The sequence below is a fragment of the Bubalus kerabau genome, chromosome 3 (assembly GCF_029407905.1).
Source record: "Bubalus kerabau isolate K-KA32 ecotype Philippines breed swamp buffalo chromosome 3, PCC_UOA_SB_1v2, whole genome shotgun sequence".
Taxonomy (NCBI): Eukaryota; Metazoa; Chordata; class Mammalia; order Artiodactyla; family Bovidae; genus Bubalus; species Bubalus kerabau.
In genome coordinates, this window is record NC_073626.1 from 182,703,016 (window position 1) to 182,722,184 (window position 19,169).

The following is a 19,169-nucleotide window of genomic DNA, read 5'->3' on the forward strand; positions in this document are numbered from 1 at the left end:
TAAGGCCCGTGCAAGCTCCAGGATCACATTCTTCTCCCGGTCCCCGCTGAGTCCGGGGCAAGAAGAAACCAAGGACCCTCTCATCCTCTGGAATCGTCCCCCCAGAGCCACCTGAGTGGGCACAGCTTCTTCTGTGAGTCATCTCCAGAGATCAGGGGAGAGAGGGGAGACCTCCAGATAGTGAGACCCTCAGCTTTTCATTCGGAAGTGCGGTAGGGGTGTTGGGGGTGGGGTGGGGGAAGGATCCTGTGAGACCGGGAAAGAAGAGGCAGACTTGTGCTCAGCCGTGGAAATGAGAGGGGATTCTAGAAAAGAAATCCCTGCCCCGCCTCACTGTTCTGTGTGGCCCTGGGTCTTCTGAGCTGAGCCTTCTGTGATATGAAAGCTACAACACTCCCCACCCCGGCCCAGATCCCTTGGGGATGCCCTGGGAAGTGGAGGCTTTCCTGCAGGCATCGGGGATCAGCAGGGACCCGGGTGGGCTGGCAGGTCCAGCCAACCTAGAGCTGTCCTGGCGGAGCCCTGCTTGGCCCGGCTAGCGGGCAGGGGATGAGAGCAAGGCCGCGGGGCCCACATCGCAGGGCTGGGAGGGCGCTCATCCAGCCTGGACTCACTGGCACCAAACCCGGGCCAGCACTCCCGCCTCAGAAACTGGTGGGGAGTATTAAGAGCACGTCCCCGCCTGCCCAGACCCCTGGGTAGGCTGTGTCTCCACTCCTGCCCACAGGACCCAGCTTTCTGCTGTCAGGGCTCAGAGTCTCTCTGGCTCGTATGCTTCTCTTCCCATCCTGAGGAATTGGAGAGACCTCCTTGACCCTTCTCACTGGGAGATGCAGTCAGAGAGCTGGGGGGATGGTGGGGGGAGCATTGCAGACAGGGCAGTGGCCAGACTGAGGCTTGGGAGGAAGGTGGAGAGAATAGAGTGGGTGGGGAAGGCCACAAGGCAGGATCCCTGGTGGCTTTGCACCCTCAGGGGAGGGCAGTGGGGGCCGAGGTCCCCTCCTGACCCACCACGCATCGCTGACCCCTCCCCAGCAGACACACACCGCCTTCTGGAGAGAGAGGGCTGGAAAGCTGCAATCTGCTCACAACCTAATCCCAAGCCTCAGTCAGCGCTTTAAAAAGAACCGATGGCTCATCCCTAAAGCCAGGGGTCTGGTTGCGGGCGGCCCAGGAGGTCAAGGATGAGCGCCAGGCCCACCCCGCTGTGCCCGTCAGGAACAGAGCATCCGGGGAAAGCAGCCAGCAGCTGAGGCCAGGGAACGTTAACCCTCCGCTGCTGGGGCCAGGGCCGAGCCGGGGCCTCCCTCACTGGCACCCAGCGGCTCTCTTCTGGGCTGAGGGGAGGAAGGCACAGAAAGAGCAGGCCAGTCATTGTCTGGGTGCAGCCAGCCTCTTCCTCGAGGGTGTGGGGGTGCTGGATAGGAAGCCGCGGGATGATGTCCTGTTGTGTTCAGCGAGGTCATTGCAGGAAGCCTCACGGGCAGTCCTTGGTCCCAGCTAACACTCTGCAGTGACCCAGGCTCTCCTGGGGTTCTTTTCTGGATGCCCAAACGGAGCAAACTTTAAGGAACCAGAAGAAATAAATTCCCATTAAGACGGACCCTTGGCAGCCTGAGCCCTCTGACACCCCAGAACAGGCCTTTCCGGCTCAAGGATCTCTGATGAGGCCAGCATGCTCACCTCCCACATCATGGACTTAGAGACATGGCCCTCCACAGGCATGTTCAGGTCAGAACACAATACACACACACACACACACACACACACACACACACACACTCACTCTAGCTTGGCCAGCAGGCCCCGCAGGAGAGGCGGGGACAGGGCAGAGCCTAGAAGCAGGCAGGAGAGGGCTAAGGTGCAGGTCTCCCCTTCTGTCTCCTCCTTTGTGCCCAGGGTCTACATCAGGGCCAAACCCAGTAAGGACCTTTCCAGGTAAGAGGGCTATCCCAAATTCCCACCTGGAGGAGCATGGAAGCCAATTCCAGGGGTTCCACCAAGAAGCACCCTAGGGTTTCAGCATCAGAAGGTCCTCAGAGGCCCGGGGATATCATTGTACCCCAGATCCAGGAAAGAATGTACTGCAAAAACTCAGAACCAGCTAGCTTGGGGCCCCCACTCTCCTGCCCACTTCTCCTTGCCCTGGACATCACAGTGCTCAGTCCCTCACATGTGGGAAGCTGAGGCCAGAGAAGGGAAGGCCTTGCTCAGACCACGTGGAGGGGCAAGGACAGAGTGCAGCTGGAAGCCAGGGCCTGCTCCTCAATGGGGGGCAGCCCATAGGGTGGTGGGCGAGCCAGGCTCCCTGTTGCATCTTGAGATTACCTGCCTGCCCACCATAGAGAGACACCCCCCAGCCCAGACCTCCGGAGAGATGCTGGTGGACCCCACGGGTAAGGGGCGGGTGGACACCAGGTGGAGTAACCATGCACTTCAGCTCTGCAGGTTGTCGCTCTCGCAGCCATGACTCTGCCTCACAGCCCGGGAGGTGTCGGGGAGCCCCGGCCCCCCCAGGCCATGCAAGTGCACCGGCGGGAGCATCGTCGGGAGGAGGAGCAGAAGGAGGAGCGGCAGCACAGCCTGCAGATGGACTCCTCGACGCGGAGACGGACCTTCCGCAGCAGGTGGGGCATCAGGAACCCCGCCCAGCCACTGCCCTTCCCCCAGGACCCCCAGTTTGAGCAGGGAGGCACAGCCTGATCTCTGCATACTCCAGTCCAAGGCGGGAGGCACAGTCCTGCTCTCTGCAGTCTCCAGTCTGAGGGAGGAAGCACAACCTTGACCTCTGCATACTCCAGTCTGAGGGAGGGGCCACAGTCCTGCTCTCTGGAGCCTCCAGCCTGAAGGGGGTCACATCCTGACCTATTCATATTCCAATCTAAGCAGGGAGGCATAGGCTCACTCCTTGAACTCTGCATACTCTAGCCTGAGGGGTGAGGTACAGCCCCACTCTCTGGAGGCCTCCAGTCCAAGGAGGGAGGCCCAGCCCTGACCTTGGGAGATTCCTGTTGAAAGGGGAGGAATGACCCTTCTTTTTGGAGGGCCCAGTCTGAGATGGGAAGCACAGCCCTGCCTTGCCGAGCCCCCAGTCTAAGAGAGGAGGCGTGGCCCTGACCACGGTTTGAGGAGGGCACCACAGTTGTGCCTCCTAGTACCCTGAGGTGGGTAGATGGAGCCCCCAGCCAGACCCCCAGCCAAATCTGCAGGAGCCATGAACTCTCTTTTCCCCGGGGCAGTGAGGAAGAGTACCAGTTCAGCGCTGCAGACTACGCCCTCGCGGCAGCCTTGGCTCTGACAGCCTCCTCAGAGACAACATGGTAAGTCGAGTGACCTTTCCAGAGAGCCCTGGGCTGGGAAGAGGTCATATTATCCAGTCCCCTGCCTCCCTACTGGGCTCCCACGCTCGGCTTAAAAAAAACATGCCGAAGTTACACACCTAGAGCGGTGACTAGTCAGAGGTTTAAGCCCAGGGCTGACTGATGCCAAAGCCCACTGCACCACCCTCTGATGGGTCCACAGGCGGTAGTGAGGGACCATCCCTAGGGGAGAGGATGGGGGTCCACGCTTCACCACCCAGCTTCCATGGCGGGGAAGGAGTCTAGGGATAGAGCTAGGAGAAGCAAGTAAACCAGCCCACATGTTGAACACAAGCTCTGAGATAGGATGGCCTCCAAGCTTGGGAGCATCCTTAGGCCTATGTCCTGCTCCTGGATGGCCCAGAGCAAGTCACTCAGCCTATAAAGCAAATCTCTACCCAGTCAAATGGGGAGACTAAGCCTGTCCGCTTGGTTGTAGTGAAAACAAGAGGAACCATGGCTTGTGAAAGACCCTTGTGAACTGTATCGATAATATTAAGTGTTAGTCATTCAGTTGTGTCCAATTCCTTGTGACCCCATGGACTGTAACCCTCCAGGCTCCTCTGTCCATGGAATTCTCCAAGCAAGAATATTGGAGTGGGTTGCCATGCCCTGCTCCACCTTCTAAAACCCAGACTCATTCAGGGGATTTTGGAGGCAAGAAAGGATTAAAGTTGCCCTGTCCTCAAGAAGCTTCAAGCATGGCCGGCAAGGCCGGGCATAGGAGGGGCAGGGCCAGGGCACGCCCCCAAGGGCTCTCCGCCTCTGACGGCCTCTGTCACCGCAGGGAGGCCCAGCTGAGGCGCCAGACCAGCACCGTGGAGCTGGAGGAGCGGGGGCAGAAGCGGGTGGGCTTCGGCAACGACTGGGAGAGGACAGAGATCGCCTTCCTACGGACCCAGTGGCTGCTGCGCCAGAGACGAGACCGGAAGGCGCTGAGACGGCGGGTGAGAGGGGTGGGCAGGGGCTTCCGGGGCCCCGGGACCTGCAGCCCTTCTCGTGCTGCCTGCCCCGACCCTACCCCCTTCTCCAGAAAAGCTGGGCCTCCCAGGGCCCCCACCTTCCAGCTGCATGACCTTGGGCAAAGCAATGACTCTAACCGAGCCTCAGTTTTCTCATCTGTAAAATGGACGTATGTGGTCCAATACTGAGCGTCGACATGGGAAGTAAATAAGAACACGCTTATAAAACCACTTTCCTAGAACACAGAAGACACTTGGGAAATGTCAGGGATCTGAAGCCACCTCCATACCCCATCCCTGGGCAGGACAGGAACAGCTGTAAATACTTACATGGTTGTTGTCACTGCCCATGTTTTTCACGTAGTGACTTAAGTAATCCTCTCTACAATCCCACAGGAGGGTGGGGCAATATGATTATCATACCCATTTTACAGATGAGGAAACAGAGGCCTGGCCTATGATTGGTCTCATAGCCCGTAAGTGGCAGAGTTTGGCCTTGATTCCAGGTCAGATCCCAAAGCCCCACGGCCTGCCCCCTGTGCCATGCTGCCTCTCAGCCACTGGCAAGGAGAGTCCAGCCTGGTGTCAGAGGAAAGGTAACAGCAAAGACTGCGGAGGTGGTGCCCCGGCTCCTGGGACTCACAGACCCTTCCTGCTTCCAGACAGAGGAGAAGGTCCGGGAGGCCAAGGAGCTGCGGGAGCTGTGTTCCGGCCGTGGGCCCTGGTTCTGGATCCCTCTGCGCTCACACGCGGTCTGGGAGCACACCACGGTCCTGCTGACCTGTACCGTCCAGGGTTCGCCTCCACCCCAGGTCACCTGGTAAGCCCCCGGGGCAAGAGACAAGGGGTCCTTGCCCTGCCTTCAGGCTCCGGGCCTCAGGGATCCCTTGAATGTGACTTCCTTACACCCAACAACTCCCCTCCAGGGGCCCGGTCCCTTCCCCAGAAGTTCCTGCTGCCTTAGAAAAACCGCAGACCCACAGCCCTGAGCTCTGCCCACCCCCAAACAGAGCAGCAGCTGCTGGGGAAGCTCAGGAGGGGTTATTCTTAGCTGCCTCCCAGCCAGCCTGGGGCTAGAGGTCCGGGCCACCCGGGGAGCCAGCACTTGTGAAAATATGATTCTGGTGGCATGAGAAGGCAGCTGCCCCCAGCTGGGCGTCTCCAGGGTTGCAGGAAGATGGCGGAGACAAGCCCAGGGTTGGGGCAGGAGAGGAGGCAGGAAGGGTGGGGGCTCTCAGTGAGAAGGAGCCCAGGTCCGGCTTGCTCTCTCTGCTAATTCTGTGTGTGGTCTCAGCTACGGTTCAACCACTCTGATCCTGCCTCAGTTTCCTGATCTGTGAAAGGGGTTGAAGACCTCCTGTCCAGCTTGCCTGTGTTAAGGATTTAATACCACGACAATGTGGAAGCCCTCAGAACTTGAAAGCTGCTGGGAAAGCAGGAGGTGCCATTCCTGGGAATGTACTCATAAAAGAACCATGGCGTTGAGGCCTTGCTGGCACAGGGGAGCGGAGGCAGGAGTCTTCTGAAAGGACCTTGGGAGGTGGGCATGGCAGCATCTGGGGTCTCACTTCACCCCAGAGGGAAATGTGTCATTCACACAGCTGAGTTCAGTCTATCCTGTGCTCCCCAGGGTCTAAGGCCCATTGTCAGGTATGCTGGGAGACAAGGAAGAAATTTCAACAAATATTTACCAGGAACATAATCTGTCCCAGGCCCTGGCTCGGGCAGTGAGGCATAGAAATGACCCAGACACATCTCACCTCAAGGAACTCTCAACCCAGAAGAGAAACGTCAACACAATGAAAAATATGTCCAAGGGCGATATTTGAGGTAAAAGAGTGGAGGTGAAGAAGGACGGTAGCTGCCTCCACCTGGAGAATCCAGGAAGGCTTCTCAGATGAGGTGACATATAAGCCCGATCTCAAGGGTGAACAGACCAGGGTTTTGGTAGGAGAAAGAAGGTAAGCACACAAATAACTGAGGTCACAAAGGAAAAAGCAACGTCTTACACTTGAACCTCCCTTACACTGACCCAGCACTTTTCCTCTCATTTGAGCCTCTGGGCCATTCATGAGGACTATATCTCCATTTCACAGGTGAGGGTATCAAGGCTCAGAGAGGTAGTGTGACTTGTCTAAGGTCACACAGCTAGTGCGAGCCCAGATTCAAATTCAGGTCTCTTGCCTCCCAGCCCAGATCTCTACTGGCCAAGAGAGTAGGAAAGTGATCATTACAGTTGTTTTTTGGTTTTGTTTTTCTTTAAAGCATCTATAATGCCTCTGAAGTGAGAGAAAGGGAAAGAACTTAGGCCAGGAGCAATCAAGAAAAATGTCCTGAAGGAAGTGTCATTGCTGGTCTCTGCCAGATGGCATTCATTCAAATTCTGTGGGGACCAAGGCAGTCAGGAGGAAGACCTGGGCTAAGTGGCAGTCAGCCTGGCAGCCAAGCCCTGCCCTGCCCTGGCACTGAGGCCCACATCTAAGGCATTCCATGGGAGCCTCTTGGGAGGGAGGCTTGTTTCCACCCCTGCCAGCAAGGTTGCCACAACAAGGAGCTGAGCAAGTGGTGGAGGCCAAGGCCAGGCCCACCTCCAGCCGGAGGGACTCAGGGGATCCTGGGGGCTCCAGGCTTTGGGGATCTAGTTCCTATCATCAGGCACCTCTGGCAGGGCCAGCTCATCCTGGATTGGCCTCCAGAGCTTCACCCAGACCCTGGTAGAGACCCAGCCCAAGTCAGCAGGACGATCCTGGCTCCCCAGGCTTGTCAGGAGAGTCCATTCATTCAGCAATTATTGAGCACTTCCTGAATGCAGGGGCAACAAGAGGGCACGTCAGACAAGGTCCAGGCTGGCTGTGTTTACTCTGCGGAAGTGGGTCCTGGCCACAGTTCATGAACATCAGAACCACTCTCCCAGGTCAAGCCGCCTGCAAAAGTAAAGCGGACACCAAAATATGGCAAATTCCCTGGCTGTCCGGTAGTTAGGCCTCAGTTCTCTTACTGCCAGGAGGGCAGGTGTGATCTCTGGTCAGGGAACTAAGATCCCACAAGCCACGCAGTCAAAAATTTTTTTCACTTTATAAAAGAGGTTGGGGGTGGCAGGAGGAAAAATACCCACCAGAATATGTAAGGGAAAATAAATTTAGATAAATAATAAAAAAAAATCTCACTCTTTTATGTAGGCCTCGCTGAGCCAGGCTCTGGGTTGGGCACCTGCCTCAGTTGTCTCGTTTAATGCTGTTTAATGATTGGCTGCTATTCAGCCTCATCCACACAGCCAAGCCTTCAAGGGCCTGAGGAACCAACAGGAGACTGATGCCCAGAGTGGGGCAAAAAGAAAGCTGAGGCCCCGGGCTGTCCAGGTCATGCCCAGAGCTGCAGCTGCTGCTTTTTCTGGGAAAGGCAGAGGCTGGCCCAGACTGAGGTGTCTGGAATGTTCCTGACAGCTGGGGGATGGGGGGGCTGACCTTGGCCCCCCAGGCCTGGGAGAGGTGGAAAGATTGGGCATCCAGATTAGGCACCACCCTCCCCACAGAAGATTTAACTGGGCTCCTTTCAGAAGAGGGCACGGCCTGACGGCCATAACGTGGAGTGTGAGCACAGCGCTGTTTGGTTGCCGTGGAGACAAACAGGGCATGGGGGGCGGGGGTGGGCAGGTCCAAAGAAGGTGATATACTGGGGCTGGGGCGCCCTCTTTTGGCCAAGGCCTCCTCTTTGACCTCAACCACCACTGGGGCTGGGCTTCCCTGGTAGCTCAGCTGGTAAAGAATCCGCCTGCAATGCAGGAGACACCAGTTCGATTCCTGGGTTGGGAAGATGCCCTGGAGAAGGAATAGGCTACCCACCCCAGCATTCTTGGGCTTCCCTGGTTGCTCAGATGGTAAAGAATCCTCCTGCAATGCAGGAGACTTGGGTTCAATCCCTGGGTTGGGAAGATTCCCCCGGAGGAGAGCATGGCAACCTACCCCAGTATTCTTGCTTGGAGAATCTCATGGACAGCGCCCAGAGGGCTACAGCCCATAGGGTCGCCAAGTGTCAGACATGACTGAAGCGACTGACCATGCTCACACACACACCTCTGGGGCTGACTCTTCACACAAAGGCCTCTTGGACACAGAGGCCCAGAGAGGGGGAGTGATTGGCCCAATGTCACACAGCAAACAGTGTCAGGAACCCAGGCCTCCTAACTTTCACAGACATTCACTCATCAGATCTCCAGAACATACCTCATGGGCTGTGGGCAGAGGCAAGGACGCCTGGCTGTCCAGGGCTTGCAGCAGAGGGAACAAAACTTCACAGAAAACTAAAGGAAGTATCCAGGGTGCAGTGGGGTGGGGCCATGGTTGGGAATCACCTGGCAAGTTTCAAAATAACTGATGCCCAGATTCTACGCCCAGAAATTCTGATTTCATGGATCCAGGCTAAAGCCTGGGCATGGAGTTTTTTTAATGACTTAAAGAAGATACATATTTTTCCCCCTTTCATGTAAATGTCTGATGTAGACAGGGAGGGGCTGCATAGCAACTCCACCCCTTAGCTTAGGGACTCAGGCCTGTTCCCACGCACTGCTGGAGACCTCGGGTCTTCCTGGTTCAAGATGGCAGCCGTATTTATGGCCGTATTCTTGCCTCAAGATTGGAAGGAAAGATGATGTGAAAACGGGCAGAGTGCCGTCAGAAGCAGCCACGTGACACTTGGACTTATTTCTGTTGACAAGACTTAGTTTAGTCACGTGGTCACACCTAGCAGAAGCAGAGACTAGGAAACATGTTAGATCTACTTTAGAATAAGAGAAGAATGGCTGGTGGAGAACAATGAGAAGTTTATGTCTTAATATTTATTTAATTTATATTTGGCTTCACTGGGTCTTAGTTGCAGCTTTTCTCTAGTGGCAGTGTAAGGGCCTTGCTGTCCTGTGGCATGAGGGATCTTAGTTCCCAACCAGGGATCAAACCCACATCCCCTGCACTGGAAGGCGGATTCTTAACCACTGGACCACCAGGGAAGTCCCTGCAATGAGCAGATTCTGATGCAAATTCTCAAAGGCTTACATTCAGACTCTGAGCATGGAGATTTTTAAATGAGATGGTTGGATGGCATCACCGACTCAATGGACATGAGTTTGGGTAAACTCCAGGAGTTGGTGATGGACAGGGAGGCCTGGCGTGCTGCAGTCCATGGGGTCGCAAAGAGTCGGACATGACTGAGTGACTGAACTGAACTGAACTGGTGATTTTAAGAAGAACTTGTCCTGAGGGTTGACAAAAAGGAAGGGATGGAGAACTTTCCTTGGTACCCCTTCAGAGAGGAAGGAAAAGCTGGAGCCTGGTCCTTGGGGGTACCCCTGGTAAGGGAAGGGGCAGATACCCCTAATTATGGCTCCCTCTTCTCTGCCCTCCAGAAGGGAATAAACACTTGAGCATCCACAGCCTTCAAACTTTACATATCTTATCCCACTTAATCATCACAACAACACTGCAAGATCAGCGCAGTTATTATTCCCATTTCACAGATGAGAAAACTGAGGTTTGGAGCTGCCCTGAGTCACACAGATGAATAAGCAGCACAAAACTGAGGTTGGAATCCAGGTCTAAGAGGCTCAGGATCCTTCCTGCTCAGAACCACGTTGCTTCCCACACTCCACTGTGTCTCCACAGGTACAAAAATGACATGAGAATTGATCCCCGCCTCTTTCCTGCCGGCAAGTATCGAATCACCAACAACTATGGACTGCTGACACTGGAGATCAGGAGGTGAGACCATGAGCCCCAGAGAGGCGCACGGTCCCAAGCCCTGGCGCTACCAAGGCCAGAGCAGGTCCAACCCCTCCTCAGAGCTATGAACCACGTCAGCCTCAAAATAGTAAATGTGGGATGGACCCTCCTTTAACTCCTATAAAGTCAGATCAAATAGGTCTGAAGTGGGGCCCAGGAATTGGTATTTAACAGACACCCCCATGTGATTCCAATGTCTTAGAATACACAGAGAGAAATCTGGACTTGGCTAGCAGCTAGGCATGTGGGGAGAGTTCCTTGCTGGGGGCGAGAACACACACACATACACACACACACATGCGCGTGCAAGGGGAAGCAGAAGAGAGAGAGGCCTCCTTTCAGGAGGCAGTGAGTCTTAAGCACTGTGTTTAAGGAAGAGGCAGCATGCTTGGAGAAAATGAGCACAATATTCCCCAAAGTGCGCACTGTTCATATGAACTGCCAGGCGCTGAGTTCCTGCAGGCGCCAAGCCCTGTGCTCGCTGCTTTCCGAACACAGTTGTCAAGGCCCACCCTCATTCTCTCAAGGAAGCATTGTTGCATCCATGTAACAGATGAAAAAACTGAGGCTCTGAAAGATTAAGGCTCTTGCACAACTTGTACAGGGCAGGGCCTGGGGTTGAGTCAACTCTTTTCGCCTGGGTTCTTTCCAATACACCAAACCCTCCACCTCAACCCACTGGGGCTCTGGGAGACACGAATATAAACAGGAGGCTCCAGAAGCCAAGTGGGGCTGCGTGGACATAAATACCAGACCCTCCAAGGCTCCACAGGGAGGTGCCCCGTGGACCGCACCGTCGGGGACAGCACGCAGGGCCGGGGCAGCCTTGGGGAGCAGGTGGAACTGACCCGCAAGCAGGGGAGAAGAGGGGGCCCCAAGGGGCCTCTCTGCTTGCTGATGGGGCCAGATACGCCCTGCCGCCACGGTGGCCCTGGGATGGAGCCAGCCCCAGGCACCACGAGGAACAGGGTTGGTCTGGCTGGTGGTGAGCCCCAGGCCTGGGCTTGAGAACACCTGGGCAACTGGCCCAGGTCTGGCACAGGCTGGCGGTGTGCCCGGGCATCTCCTGCTCCAGAGTTCTGCCCAGGAGGTGTTGACAGAGCAGGGAGGCCGTGCCTGAGAGCGGGCTTGTCCCCTTGAAGTGGGCTTGAATTCCAGTTGTTCTGCGACTCTGGACCAGTCACTTAGTTCAAATGATATCCTAACAATTGTATTTTCAAAGCACTTTCACCTTAAGCTGCAGTGTTGTTTTCCCCGTTTTTCAAAGGAGGGCCTGGAGGTGTGGAGAGGGACGGGGGCAGCCCAAAGGCACCCAGCTTCTCAGGGGCAGGCCCTGACCTAGAGCCTCCCGTAACCACCCCCTTCCCCACCCACCCTGCTCTCCGGACTTGAGTTTTCCGTGGAGCCCAGCAGCCTCGGGGAAACAGCTCCCTCCTCCTTTTCAGATGTACCATTGAGGACGCAGCCACCTACACGGTGAAGATCAAGAACGCCTACGGCCAGGCCTCCTCCTTTGCCAAAGTCCTCGTCCGCAGTGAGTCCTCCCATGCCCAACAGGCCAGGCAGCCCACAGCAAACCCTGGACAGGCAGATGAGGATGCGGGTCTGCCCCAGACTCGGGGCGCAGCAGGGGTATTTGTCCTGGGATTGAGTAATCAGAGCAGCCACTGGGACTCCTGCTTCCCCAAGGCCTTCAGAGCAAGTGAGATTCTCCACCCTCAGGCTATACAATCTATATCCCAGTTCAGTGCCTGTTTGGGAGCAGGCTTGTCCCACCGGGTTGGGCTTGGGTCCAGATCCCAGGACCTCTGGGAAGGCGGCCTGGTCCCCAGCAGTCCTCAGGGGACAAAGGCTGAGTCCTACCACCTCCCCTGCTGACCCTCACTGCCCTTTTTAGCTTCTGGTGCGTATTTCCCAGTTAGCTCAGGCTCCTCCTGGGCACTGATCAGGGCCCAAAGCAGGAGAGACCCTCGAGTCCACCAGACCCCAGACCACAAGCTTCCTCTGATGCTGATGGGCCGTGTGAGCCTGGGCGCCACCTCGCTTCCCTGACCTCCCCACCTGCAGACGGGGAGCCCTCCTGCCACCTCAGATGCTCCCGTGGGTTCAATGAGATGGTTTAGGTAGAGCTTGGCTGCAGCAAGCTCTTGGGGAAAGATAATCCTCCTCCCCACCCTATCAGCCCATGGCCCAGGCAGTCTAGCCAAGGAGGCCACAGCTTTGAGCCTAAGTTCAGTTCAGTTCAGTTGCTCAGTCATGTCCGACTCTTTGCGACCCCATGGACTGCAGCACTCCAGGCCTCCCTGTCCATCTCCAACTCCCGGAGTTTATTCAAACCCACGCCGTTGAGTCGGTGATGCCATCCAACCACCTCATACTCTGTCGTCCCCTTCTCCTCCCGCCTTCAGTCTTTCCCAGCATCAGGGTCTTTTCAAATGAGTCAGCTCTTCGCATCAGGTGGCCAAAGTATTGGAGTTTCAGCTTCAACATCAGTCCTTCCAATAAATATTCAGGATTTCCTTTAGGATGGACTGGTTAGCCCAAGGCCTTGCCCTAAGGACCCAGAAAGAGAAACTCCATGTATGCAAATTCAAACACACACTCACACACATACCCTCACACACACTCACTCACACACACACATTCACACACACACACACACTCACACACACACACACACACATACTGGGTGGCAGGCAGGCTGGAGTCCAGCCCCACCCCCCCCAGCTCTCATCATTCCTTGTTAAACTGTCCTTCACAGCCTTTCCACACCTCTTCCCTATTCCCCAAATAGCTCTTGGGAGGCAGTTGTCCCCGTTGCCGGGCCAGGCTCTCTGGGTGGAATCTGAGCCGTCCAAAGTCGAGTGCAAGGTCAGGCATCAGGCCCTCCGACCCTGCCTCCCTCTGTCCGCCTCTCCTTTCCACCACCTCCTCTGAATCCCCATCCCTCCCTCCATCAGGGCCTTCCCAGGGACCAGTGCCATGCGGTGGTTTCGGGCTGTTGGGGTGCTTGCTGGGTGATCATGCCTCAGTTTCCCCATCTGTATTAGAGGATAATGATGTCACCTACAAAGAAGGCTGCTGTGAGGATAAAATGCGTTAAAAAGCAGCACGTGGTGTGTGCTATGCGAACAAAAACTGTTGTCGCCGTCCCCTGGTGATCTGTGTCCACACCAGCTTGGACCTCACCCTGAAGCCTCCAGGAGTTTTCCTAGTGCTGCCCTGAACCTACCAGAAATCCCAGTCTGACCACGCTCCACCTCTGGGACTCTGTGACCCTAGCAGAGGGTGGGTTTTGTCCATGGCGATTCTCCAGGCAAGAATACTGGAGTGGGTTGCCATGCCCTCCTCCAGGGGATCTCCCCAACCCAAGGATCAAACCCAGGTCTCCCACATTGCAGGTGGATTCTTTACCATCTGAGCCACCAGTGAAGCCCAAGAACACTGGAGTCAGTAGCCTATCTATCCCTTCTCCAGGGGATCTTCCTGACCCAGGAATCGAACCTGGGGTCTCCTGCAATGCAGGCAGATTCTTTACCAGCTGAGCTACCAGGGAAGCTTTTGGGAAGGAAAACACCATTTAATGAGCACCAACTATATGCCAGGGTCCTGCTAAGGGCTTTGTTCATGTGAACTCAGGTATTCAGAACCCACCTCCACCCCCAACAGGTAGGACTCAGGAAGGAACCAAGGCACAGATAGGCCAGGGAATGTTCTCCGAGCCTTAAAGGGAGGCCCTGCTAGACCAGGAGTTGAACGCACACCCAGAGGCCATACCCCCAAAACCCAGTAGGAGTGAGGGTGCTGAGCCTTCTCCAACTCCCATTTGCTCTGGATTTCAGCTTACCTGGGGAAGGATGCTGGCTTCGATTCGGAGATGTTTAAAAGTAAGGAGGCTGGGGAGGGACGGGCTTTCAGGGAGGAGGTATCTGGGGTCCCTTTAGAATATAACCATCCATTCCCCACAAAGGGATGTCCACGTGGGGATTGCCTATAAACTGTTAATACTTGTGGACTGGCTTCTGGGGGCCCCTAGGCACCCCAGAGCTGCCCCTAGCCGCTGGGCTGTCCAGTGGCCAAAGCTGAATGAGAAAAAGGCAAAGCCAAACAGACAAATGGATATTTGCCATTTCAGTTCACCTGGTCCCACCTAAAGAAATCTCTTCCCTATCCCGCAGCCCCCAGCATCAGGCTCTTCTCCTCATTAAGACCACCAGGAGAACTGTGAATCCTGACCCAGAGGAGTGGGGACACCCCAGAAGGTCCTCCTCACTCCCATCTAAGCCCCAGGCTAAGCTGACACGGTCTCAGAAAATTTCTGTCCTAACTTTCTGTTGCCACCAGGACTGATGTTTGGCCCCAGCGTGGACTTCACATCAGTGCTGAAGCCGGTCTTCGCCCGTGAGAAGGAAACCTTCTCCCTAAACTGCCTATTTTCAGAAGATGTGTTGGACGCCGAGCAGAACATCCAGTGGTTCCGAGACGGTGAGGAACCCCGGTCCCAGCCCCCAGCCTGCAGAGGCAGAGATAGACCCCTGGTGGAGAGAGGAACTCAGCTATGCCTCTCCCCTAACCCATACAAGCCGAGTGATGAGCGTGGACGAGGCAGAGGGAAGCTGAATGAGCCAGGTGGGCTCAGATCAAATCACCCTGCAAAGGGTCACTGAGCACTCACAGTGCCAAGCCTGCACTGGGTGCCAGGCCAGGGGTAGGCACAGACACGCCATTAAGTCAGGGGACCCTCCATCCGAGAGAGGGCAGGAAGCTGAAACACAACTGCAGCCTCTGCCCCTCGAGAGCCTCTGGTTGAGAGCCCTTTATGCACACACGATTGCCATCAGCACCCTCGGGTGAGGACGTATGAAGCAACAGGAACAGAGGCCAAGCGCAGGAGGCAGGTCAGCCTAAGGAGGGTCAGGGCACTTGCCTCGGGCTTTTCAGAGTCAGTTTGTGGGTGCAGGTAAGAACTGCTACTCGTGAGCTGGAAGACCTCTGGGGGATCACAGGCCAGGGCTGGGGAAGGCCCAGTCAGCTCAGGCAGGAAGAGATGGACCAGCCAGGGAGGAGACAGACAGCTGGACCTCCTGCCCTATTCATGACCAAGCCAGCAGCCGAAGGGCCAGGTGCAGCACCCTCAGCAGCTTGAGCCTAGGGAGGTGCCCCCTGGGGGGCTGGGGGCAGAGGAGTAGAGAAGCCACGAGCCCTGAGAAACAGCTGTGATAATAGGCCGAGATGTCCACCAGACCCGTAGATCCTTGGGAACAGAGGTGCTGACAGGCAGGAGGGGCCTTTGCCGGGACAAGGAGCAGCATGGTGCACAGCAGGACCTTGGGTGAGGCCTGGAGCCCCTGGCCCCTTCCCTGAGTCCCCAGCCCTCTCCCTAAGGTCCCAGCTGCCGACCTCCCACCCTCCTCCCCGACCCTGACCCTCCTCACCAACACCCCAACCCTCTCAGTAAGTCCTCTCCCCCTTTCCTGAGTCCCCATCCCCTGAACAAGTCCCCTCCCTTCCTTGAGCTCACAACCCCCACCCACCAAGCCCTATCTCCTTCTTTGAGCCCCCAGCCTCCCAAAGAGCCTCTGCCTCTCATACCAGGCCCCCACTGCTCTTGTTTCCACTTTCTCAGAGAACCTCCAACTCCTCACCGAGCCAGCAGCCCCTGGCCCCTTCCCCGGGTGCTCCCCACCCCCCACCCCCACCCCCACCAAGCCTGCTACAGAGGAGAGTTCAGAGACCACCTTGGCAGAGTCCTGAAGGTCACTACTCCCTTCCCCAACTCCCCAGCAGAGCCTCGGGCTCTAGCCCGGCCAACCGCATCTCTACCTGTGAACCCCGAAGCACCTATGGGTTCCCGGCTAAGCTCCAGATCCCCCAGGAGCTCACCCTGGAACCCCTCTCCCCACAGGGAGGCTGCTGAGGTCCTCCGGCCGCCGGCAGATCCTCTACGCTGACCGCCAGGCAGTCCTGAAGGTGGCCTGCGCCTACAAGGAGGATGAGGGCCTCTACACAGTCCAGGTGCCTTCGCCCTTTGGGCTCCGGGAGCAGAGCGCCTACGTGTTTGTGAGAGGTAAGGGGTGGCTGGGGGAGGGCGCCCAGCCAGAGCCCAGGGACCAGGACTCTGCCTTGACCGACGTGCCGTGGGACACGTGGGCGAGCCCCCAGCTCTTTGGGGCCTCGGTGTCCCGGCTATATAGTGAATGCGGGTGTTGAGGCAGAGTCTTTCTAAGACTGCCCGTGACCCTCCAAAGGGACCCAGCCTGAGAGTCTCAGGCTTGGAGCGAGCTGGAGAGGAGGGCTGAACGTGGGCTGGCATCCTTCTAGTCCTGCTTGATTTCTGCCTCCGGGTTTTGCCGCTTCACCGGCTGGGTGACCTTGGGCGACTGGCATTTCCTCTAGGAGATTCAGTATTCCCACCTGCAAAACAGAGAGTTGCTCTGGGACTCAAAGATGAATTGTGCCAATTGCTCAGGCAGATGGTGTAGAATGGGCCCCTAATAAACTGGACTCTCACCCTCCCACCCCTAGATGCTGCTGTTTAAAAGAACAGGCTGTCATTCAGGTCTTGGTCTTCAAGATCAACTGCATCCCTGGGGGGTTCGTGAGAAGAGGGTGCTGGGTGGGAATGGGAGGGGGTTGGTTGCCGAGTGGACACTGACTAGAAGAGCCGCCCCTACTCTCTTCCCACGCCCCCCACCATCCCGGGTTTCAGATGCTGCGGCCGAGAAGCCAGGGGTCCCAGGCTCCCCCTTGAACGTTCGATGCCTGAATGTGAACAGAGACTGCCTCATCCTGACCTGGACCCCGCCCAGTGACACCCGGGGCAACCCCATCACCGGCTACTCCATCGAGCTGTGAGTGGGTCTCTTGAGTGGCAGAGCCCACAGGGGGAGATGGTTCTGTGAGAACAAGGGCAGGGGCCACAGGAAACAGGGACCGAATGCCTCTCCTCGGGACAAGGCAGGAGGTAGGTGTGTTATTTAGGGGCAACAGAAGGGTGTCCACCTCTGGAGGTAGCCACTGCCCCTGGACCCTTTACGGCACAAGCGGACCCTGGCAGGGGCAAACATCAGTGCTTGAAGCCTGAGCACATGAGGCTTCGGTGGCTACTCGCCTCCCTGAGTGACAGAGACCCAGGAGCACTGAGCCTGGAAGGAGGGGGCTTCCCAGGAAGGGGAGGGCCTGGACACGCCGCCTCCTCCACCCGCCAGCTCTGAGGCCCTAGCTGGAGGTAAGGCCTAATCCAACCATTTGAATCCTTATGACAATCCCTATCTGAGTGGGTAGGGGATGCTCTAGTGCCCCATTCTACAGATGAGGAAACTGAGGTACACTGCCCCATCCAGCCAGTGCGAGGAATGGCAGTACCCAGAGGGTGTAGAGATCCCAGACTCTGAGGGTCACCCTAGAACACACACCAACAGGGGAGTGGACAGTCCTCAGGGGAAATGCTAAGTCACCCACTCATGAGCCATGTGACCTTGGGCAAGTCATCTCACTCTTTAAACTCAGATCCCATTGGTAGAGTGAAAGTAATCACACCTAACCTCAAGGACCTTCAGGATTAAACAAGATGATGGATGTGATGGGCACAGCACAGCTCCAGCCCACAGGAGAGTTCCATGAAAGGCACTAGCTCTTTCGATTAGCATCCTGGCTGGTGAGAAGGCCTCCTGTGGACCCGAGGCTGGAGCCGGGCTTTTAAATGGAGAGCAGGTGTTTCCCTGGCCGAGACAAACTGGGCGAACAGCCCAGGGTGGGGGAATGTCCTGGTAGAGGCTCATACTGGGAGGGTGTGAGTCACGGGCAGGGGCTAAAGCCGGGGCTTCTCTCCCACAGGTGCCAGGGAGAATCTGAGGAATGGGTGCCATGCCACCAGGCTCCCGGCGGGACCTGTCGGTGCCCAATCCAAGGCCTTATCGAAGGCCAGAGCTACCGGTTCCGGGTGAGAGCCGTCAACAGAGCGGGCAGCAGCGTCCCCTCCAAGGCTTCTGAGCTGGTCGTCATGGGCGACCGCGACGAAGCTCAGAGGAAGACAGGTAGGCACAGAGGCCCTGAAGGACATGCTAGAGCATCTGTCAGGGCACACCAGGACTGCCTCACACTGGACACAGGAGCACGGGCCCCATTCCCAGCCCTGGTCCAGGAGACGAGATGCAGCCCAGCCCTCAGGAACCCCCAGTCTGATGGAGGAGACACAGCCTCAGTTCAGTCACTCAGTCATGCCCGACTCTTTGTGACCCCATGGAGTGAGCACACCAGGCCTCCCTATCCATCACCAACTCCCAGAGTTTACCCAAACTCATGCCCATTGAGTTGGTGATGCCATCCAACCATCTCATCCTCTGTCGTCCCCTTCTCCTGCCTTCAATCTTTCCCAGCCTCAGGGTCTTTTCTAGTGAGTCAGCTCTTCATATCAGGTGGCCAAAGTATTGGCATTTCAGCTTTAATATCAGTCCTTCCAATGAATATTCAGGACTGATTTCCTTTAGGATGGACTGGTTGGATCTCCTTGCAGTCCAAGGGACTCTCAAGAGTCTTCTCCAACACCACAGTTCAAAAGCAACAATTCTTCAGCGCTCAGCTTTCTTTATAGTCCAACTCTCACATCCAAACATGACTACTGGAAAAACCATAGCTTTGACACAGCCTCAGGAACCCCTAGTCTGACGGAGGAGACACGGTGCTGTCCTTAGTAGCCCCTAGCCTGAGGGGAAGGTAAAGCTTGTCTGATGAAAGAAACACAAATCTTAGCACCAGATGCTAATCTGGGGTGAAACCACAGCACCTTCTTCAGATGCCCTTAACCTGCAGGTGGGAAACTGCCCTGACTCAGAAGCTCCCAGCCTGGAGGGTGGAGGCGGGGAGGCAGAGAGTGGGGAACACAGCCCTCTCAGCCCCGAGGAGTCACCCTGACGTGGGTGTGCTGTGCCCTTGGAATCCGACCCCATTGCTCCTCCTTTCTGTGCCCCTTTGCCCCCAGCGGGCAGAGCACCTCTGGGGTCTGAGAATGCCACCTGCCTGAGGACACACAGAGAGGGGCCGAGAGGTCAGGACCAACAGCGGGGGAGGAATTCGCC

General features: G+C 56.6%; 1 protein-coding gene across 2 annotated transcripts in view; it reads left to right on the plus strand.

Annotated features, from left to right (window-relative positions):
- Positions 1 to 19,169, plus strand: part of MYOM3 (myomesin 3) — a 50,981-nt gene continuing 31,812 nt past the window's right edge. Inside the window, exons 1-12 of one of the 2 annotated variants that reach the window (XM_055574128.1) lie at positions 1 to 133; positions 2,449 to 2,627; positions 3,240 to 3,320; positions 4,147 to 4,306; positions 4,984 to 5,141; positions 9,976 to 10,071; positions 11,538 to 11,626; positions 13,935 to 13,979; positions 14,437 to 14,577; positions 15,998 to 16,159; positions 16,802 to 16,943; positions 17,929 to 18,128. In XM_055574128.1, coding sequence (XP_055430103.1) covers positions 2,467 to 2,627; positions 3,240 to 3,320; positions 4,147 to 4,306; positions 4,984 to 5,141; positions 9,976 to 10,071; positions 11,538 to 11,626; positions 13,935 to 13,979; positions 14,437 to 14,577; positions 15,998 to 16,159; positions 16,802 to 16,943; positions 17,929 to 18,128 — 1,435 coding nt within the window. In that variant the 5' untranslated portion in view covers positions 1 to 133; positions 2,449 to 2,466. Of the gene's footprint in view, positions 181 to 2,448; positions 2,628 to 3,239; positions 3,321 to 4,146; positions 4,307 to 4,983; positions 5,142 to 9,975; positions 10,072 to 11,537; positions 11,627 to 13,934; positions 13,980 to 14,436; positions 14,578 to 15,997; positions 16,160 to 16,801; positions 16,944 to 17,928; positions 18,129 to 19,169 lie in introns of both variants that reach the window. The other variant, XM_055574129.1, reaches the window with a different exon arrangement.